This window comes from Mandrillus leucophaeus, unplaced genomic scaffold, assembly GCF_000951045.1.
Source record: "Mandrillus leucophaeus isolate KB7577 unplaced genomic scaffold, Mleu.le_1.0 Scaffold221, whole genome shotgun sequence".
In the NCBI taxonomy this organism is placed as follows: domain Eukaryota; kingdom Metazoa; phylum Chordata; class Mammalia; order Primates; family Cercopithecidae; genus Mandrillus; species Mandrillus leucophaeus.
This window is the reverse complement of record NW_012102266.1, coordinates 3,541,611-3,547,423: the sequence shown is the minus strand read 5'-3', so window position 1 is coordinate 3,547,423 and position 5,813 is coordinate 3,541,611. Positions and strand designations below refer to the sequence as shown.

Below are 5,813 nucleotides of genomic sequence, written 5' to 3'. Positions count from 1 at the left end.
TTTACTTAGTACAGATCTTGTCTTGAGGTTGATCTTCACTGTACTTCGGATGAGGAGACTGAGAGTAGTCTAGTGTTATTAATAAGTAGTAGTGGGCTCTGAAACTTGGTAGCTGTGTGTTGTGACCCAGGTTCAAGGCTGTTTCCCTGTTTGCCTGTTAATTGAATTCCCATTTTGCAAGTGTTTTTTTTTTTTGAGACAGAATTTTGCTCTTGTTGCCCAAGCTGGAGTTCTATGGCGCAATCTCAGCTCTCTGCAACTTCCACTTCCCAGGTTCAAGTGATTCGTGATTCTCCTGCCTCAGCCTCCTGAGTAGCTGGGATTACAGGCGCGTGCCACCACGCCTAGCTAATTCTTTGTATTTTTAGTAGAAACGGGGTGCACCATGTTAGCCAGGCTGGTTTCCAACTCCTGACCTCAGGTAATCTGCCCACCTTGGCCTCCCAAAATGGAAGGGATTACAGGTGTGAGCTACTGCCTTAAATGCTGGGATTACAGGCGTAAGCCACTGTGCTGGCTGCAAGTTTTTTTTTAAACCTTAGCTTAGTGGTTTTTAAGTAATGTTAGGCAGTGCACTGGGGGTTTCCAGGAGCTAACTCCTTAGCAGATAGTTCAGCCAAAATAGTTTTTAATTTCTCTTTCTGGGGGTGAATCTTTTCCTCTGTTCATTATTGGTAACAGACTTTATGGTAAACAGTATATTTTGAGGAATATTTTTATTAGTTGGTAAATTTTAGCCTTAGAAAAATAATCAAAAAGAAAAATGTCATCTTTTTGAATATTTTCCTATTGTTTAATCATGTTTGTTGCTGGGTCATATCAGTTTCATCATGCTGCCTATTAGGCCAAAAGAATTTCCTTTTGGTTAAATAACTCAGGTTAGTAAAGTACTTCTTAAATTTTACTTAAAATTGACATGGCTTTTAAAATACTGGTTTTACAAGATGTATTTAAATAATATATAGATGGTACCAGTGTTAGGTTTTGGAATTAAAAATTTTACATTGTTTATTGCATTTCTATATTTTTGACTTGGGGCCAAATGAATTGGTTGTTTAGAGTCTGCTTGCCTTAGAGAAAAGTACAGCATGGTACTTAAAAACACCTCTAACTTTTGTTTTTCTAACACCCAGATTCTGGAGACTTTGGTTGCAGCTAGACCTTAGTAAACCAGTACAATGATATTACATATTACAAAAAAAGTTAACCCCAAGATCATCAGAAGTCATAAAATTCAGGGTTAGTGGCAAGATCTGAGAGATAATCTAGTTAGTTAGATCTCTTCATTTTCCTTATGTGGAAACTGGTTTAGTGAGGTTAGTTACAGCTTGCTCATAGGTAGTTAATGGCAGAATTCGAAAGGAGAATCTAGGTCTAACTTCTCATACTGTGTTCCTTATATCTTACTCTACAAGCGTAAGTGCAGCTACTGAAAATAGAATTTAAATATTTCTATTTAAAATACAGAATGATTCAGAATAACTTTAAAACTTGTATACCTAGATTTTAATTTTTCCGTCTTAAAGAGCTCTACAACATCAAAGGCAGTCAAACAGAGACATCCTTGGGTTTGTAAATCTCAGCTCAGGTTATCTGTGAATCTTGGGTAGTTTATATCTCTCATCAACTCTCCTTTAGATTCTACCTTTTTGCCCATTCTGTCTTCTACTTCTGATATATGAAATAAAGCAAAGAGATTGAAGGGAGGCATTTTGAACTTACATGACTTTTTAAATTTTCTTTTGGAGAAAAAGAAAATACAAGGAACATGGTAGCGGGGAAATGGATTTCTCCATTTATAGCATGATTTTTGCAAATGCAGTTAAATGCAAGTTCTCTGAGGTTCAGGGACTACCTTTGTAATATCCATCTTAAGAGGAGTGCCTGTCTAAATAGAATGTCAAGTTATATACTACTACTCTGGAATTTAATTAATTGATTGGTCCATTTTTTTTCTTTAAAAATATATTTTTGTGTATGCACGTGAACCAGGGGACCCCTCTGCCCCCAAATAGGTTTAGAGTGACTCTTGATTATTTTTAAAATAACCTTGTTATTTTGGCATAATTTTAGATTTACAGAAAAGTTGGCAAAGTACTATAGGCAGTTATTGTTTTTCTCGCACCCATTTTCCCCTGTTGTTAGCATCTTATGTTACCGTAGCATATTTGTCAAAACTAAGAAACTGACATTGGTATATTACTGTGAACTCGACTCCAGACTATTTGGATTTCACCAGTTTTTCTGTTATCCTCTTTCTGTTCCAGGTTCCACATGCCTCCTCGGGTCTGTGACAGTTTCTTGGGCTTTCCTTGTTTTTTTATGAGCTTGAGTCTTGAATAGGATTGTCCAGGTATCCTGTAGACTGTTCCCCCAATTTGGATTTGTCTGGTGCTTTTCACGTGATTGGACTGGGGTTTTGGGTTTTAAGTGCCCATTTTGTCACATTGTATCAGGGATTGCACATATGTGATAACCACATGACATCACTGGTGGTGTTTGGTTTAAGATAGTGTTTGTCAGGTTTCTCCACTGTCAACAGCGCTACTATTTTTCCATTTCCATACACTGTTCATGGGAAATAGGTCACCAAGTCCAGCCTACCCTCAAGGGTGAAGGGCAGGACTTAAGCGCCACATTCTGGAGGGAGCACTTTGTTGCTTTCTGGTACTATAACATGCTCTAGGCTTGTCTTGCATTTTCCCTGCTCCAGTCCTAGAATTATCCATTCTCCAAGGAGCCCTGTTTCTTGTTATTGGAGAATGGTATATAGAAATTAAGATCTGGGCACTGAGTGTGCTTACTGCTTCTTGGCCCTTTCACTGATAAAAGTGGGTAACATTTTATGTATGCTAACCCATGTGTATGCACATATTTATAACTTTTTCTGTCTAATCATTTGTATTAAGATAAACATGAATTCATACAGATGTCTCTGACTTGCATCTAGTACCACAGGATTCATTTTTGGCTTCCTTTCTGATGTACCTATATCTTTACTCTCTGAGAGTGAGAAACCTGGTTTTTATCATCAGTTTACTTAATTGTTCAGCCCCAGTATATGTTAAAGCAGTTTCAAAATTTTGAATCCGTACTACTGTGAAAAGTAAATTTACCAGCAAGAGTGTAGTTTTTATGTATTGGGTAGTTCCTTTTTATCTCTAACCTTCTAGATTTAGTTTTTGCGCATTAGATGCCCTTTCTCTCCTGCTCTGTTGCAGGTACTTGTGATTCTGAGGGCCTACGCTATCCATCAGTCCTTTTGAGTTGTCACTTTCTGAGGCTACTGAGATGAATTCTGTCATGGAGAAACACAGAAGAGTAGTTACCAGCGAGCCACAAGATTTCTAAGATGAATTTTCTGGTGTAGGATGTGTGATTTTTAATTTTTTTATGCCAAATATACAACTTCTATATTCACAGTAATACTTTACAAATTACCCTATATTGTAAGTCCTTTGTGTGCTAACTGAACATGAGATAGCCCAGCAATCCTAACGGGACAGTAGGTAGTGCCTTCCACATAGCAACCGGAGTCCCTTTGCCCTGGTTTCTGAATATTCCTCAGCAGTCTGCTAAAACATACTTTTACCCACTCTTAGGTTTATTTTGTCAGTCAGTGTTTATATCTTTTTAAGTTCTTTATTTAATTTTTACTTTAGGAAGTAAAGGCTTTATAAGGGAGCCAGACTTGACTTTTACCAAAATCACAGCTTAAAATTTTTTTGGCTAAGTACAGAAAAATTATATGTGTATTTACAGAACTTACATTTCTGTAATAGTCTTTTATTCTTTTATCAGCCAAAACTCTCCTGAGGTCTGTGTTTTGTATTTGAGGAATTTTGGGTTTTAATTTCTTAAAATCTCTTGAATTCTAGTGAGTTATAGATTCCATAGGGTCGTACTTGTTTTCCAGTCTAGGAAATGGTTTAAAATAGCTGCCTGGTGCTAATGTTGGAATGTTCCTAGAAAGTATGTTTCCTTGTATCTTAAGTCTAGAGCATGTTTGGAAAGGATTCAAGAATTAGAGGACATGCTTGCTAAAGAAAAAGACAACTCTCGTCGCATGCTGACAGACAAAGAGAGAGAGATGGCGGAAATAAGGGATCAAATGCAGCAACAGCTGAATGACTATGAACAGCTTCTTGATGTAAAGTTAGCCCTGGACATGGAAATCAGTGCTTACAGGAAACTCTTAGAAGGCGAAGAAGAGAGGTAAGGAACTTAAGGGTCACCCTACCTTATGGTCCACTTTTTGCCCCTCACCCTTTTTATTTAAATAAAAATAAATAGCATTTTTAAAAGAACTTTATTTTCTTGGTCCTTTCTTTTAACACCTAGGTATAGAGGTGGTAATAGATCATATTTCTACTGCAACACAGAAAATGTTGCTCAAGTACTCTTAGTTTATTGTTATTACTTTAAATGCTGAACTGCGTCAGGATGGATTTCCTTTGAGATTTTAAGTGTTTTGGTGATTTATTGTATTATAAAATACCAAATTGGCTGAAAGAGACTTTACATTTTATTTATTTATTTATGTATTTATTTATTTATTTTTGAGACAGGGTCTTACCCTGTCGCCCAGGCTAGAGTGCAGTGGTGTGATCTCGCCTCACTGCAACCTCCACCTCCTGGATTCAAGTGATTTTCCTACCTCAGCCTCCTAAGTAACTGGGATTACAGACGTGTGTCACCACACCTGGCTAATTTTGTTTTTAGTAGAGACGAGGTTTCACTATGTTGGCCAGGCTGGTCTCAAACCCCTGACTTCGTGATCCACCCGCCTCAGACTCCCAGAGTGCTAGGATTACAGGCATGAGCCACCTCGCCCGGCTGGCTTTATATATATTTTAAATCTGGTCAATGTATAAATCTTTTTGACGCCTGTTCTCAGAAAAGAGTTCCAAAAGGGCCAGGTGTGGTGGCTCATGCCAGCACTTTGGAAGGCCAAGGCAGGTGGATCACCTGAGGTCAGGAGTTCAAGACCAGCCTGGTCAACATGGTGAAACTCCGTCTATTCTAAAAATACAAAAATTAGCTGGGCATGGTGGTGGGCTCCTGTAATTCCAGCTACTTGGGAGGCTGAGACAGAATTGCTTGAACCCGGGAGGTGGAGGTTGCAGTGAGCCAAGATTGTGCCATTGCACTCCCGCTTGGGTGACAAGAGTGAAACTCTGTCTCAAAAAAAGAAAAAAAAAAGTTCCGAAAGGAAAGTGGCTGATTTAGGATAAAAAGCCAGATAATTTTAATATATATCCATTGTGATAATAAGAAAATACAGGTATGAAAAGAGAAAAACGTACACCAACTATAACTGGCTGTGGTGGGTGGCAGTAGATCAGATGACTTTCTACCTGTTTACCAGACTTCTTGCATTATGGTTATATTACTTCTGTCCCTAGAGAAAACATTCAGATTGTTATTTTTTTAAAAGGAAAATTGTTGATGGGCACCTTATGAAGAAGCTTACATTAGTTAAGGTAAACTTTGGCTTTGGCTAACAGATTGTAAGTAATATTTTGCTTTAGAAATGCATGGATGGGATATTATTATTATTATTTTTATTATTATTATTTTGAGACAAGTTTTCACTCTGTCACCCAGGCTGGAGTGCAGTGGTGTGATCTCGGCTCATTGCAACCTCCGCCTCTGGGGTTCAAGCCATTCTCCTGCCTCAGCCTCCCGAGTAGCTAGTATTACAGGTGCCCGCCATCAAGCCTGGCTAATTTTTGTATTTTTAGTAGAGATGGGGTTTCACCATGTTGGTCAGGCTGATTTTGAACTTCTGACCTCAAGCAATCCACCTGCCT

The 5,813-nt window shown here is 38.2% G+C and overlaps 1 protein-coding gene across 1 annotated transcript in view; it reads left to right on the top strand.

Annotated features, from left to right (window-relative positions):
* The window catches only part of LMNB1 (lamin B1), a 39,112-nt gene that overhangs the window by 14,546 nt on the left and 18,753 nt on the right, over positions 1-5,813 (top strand). Inside the window, exon 6 of the mRNA XM_011981220.1 lies at positions 3,995-4,216. Within this exon, the coding sequence (XP_011836610.1) occupies positions 3,995-4,216 (222 nt within the window). The remainder of the gene's footprint in view (positions 1-3,994; positions 4,217-5,813) is intronic.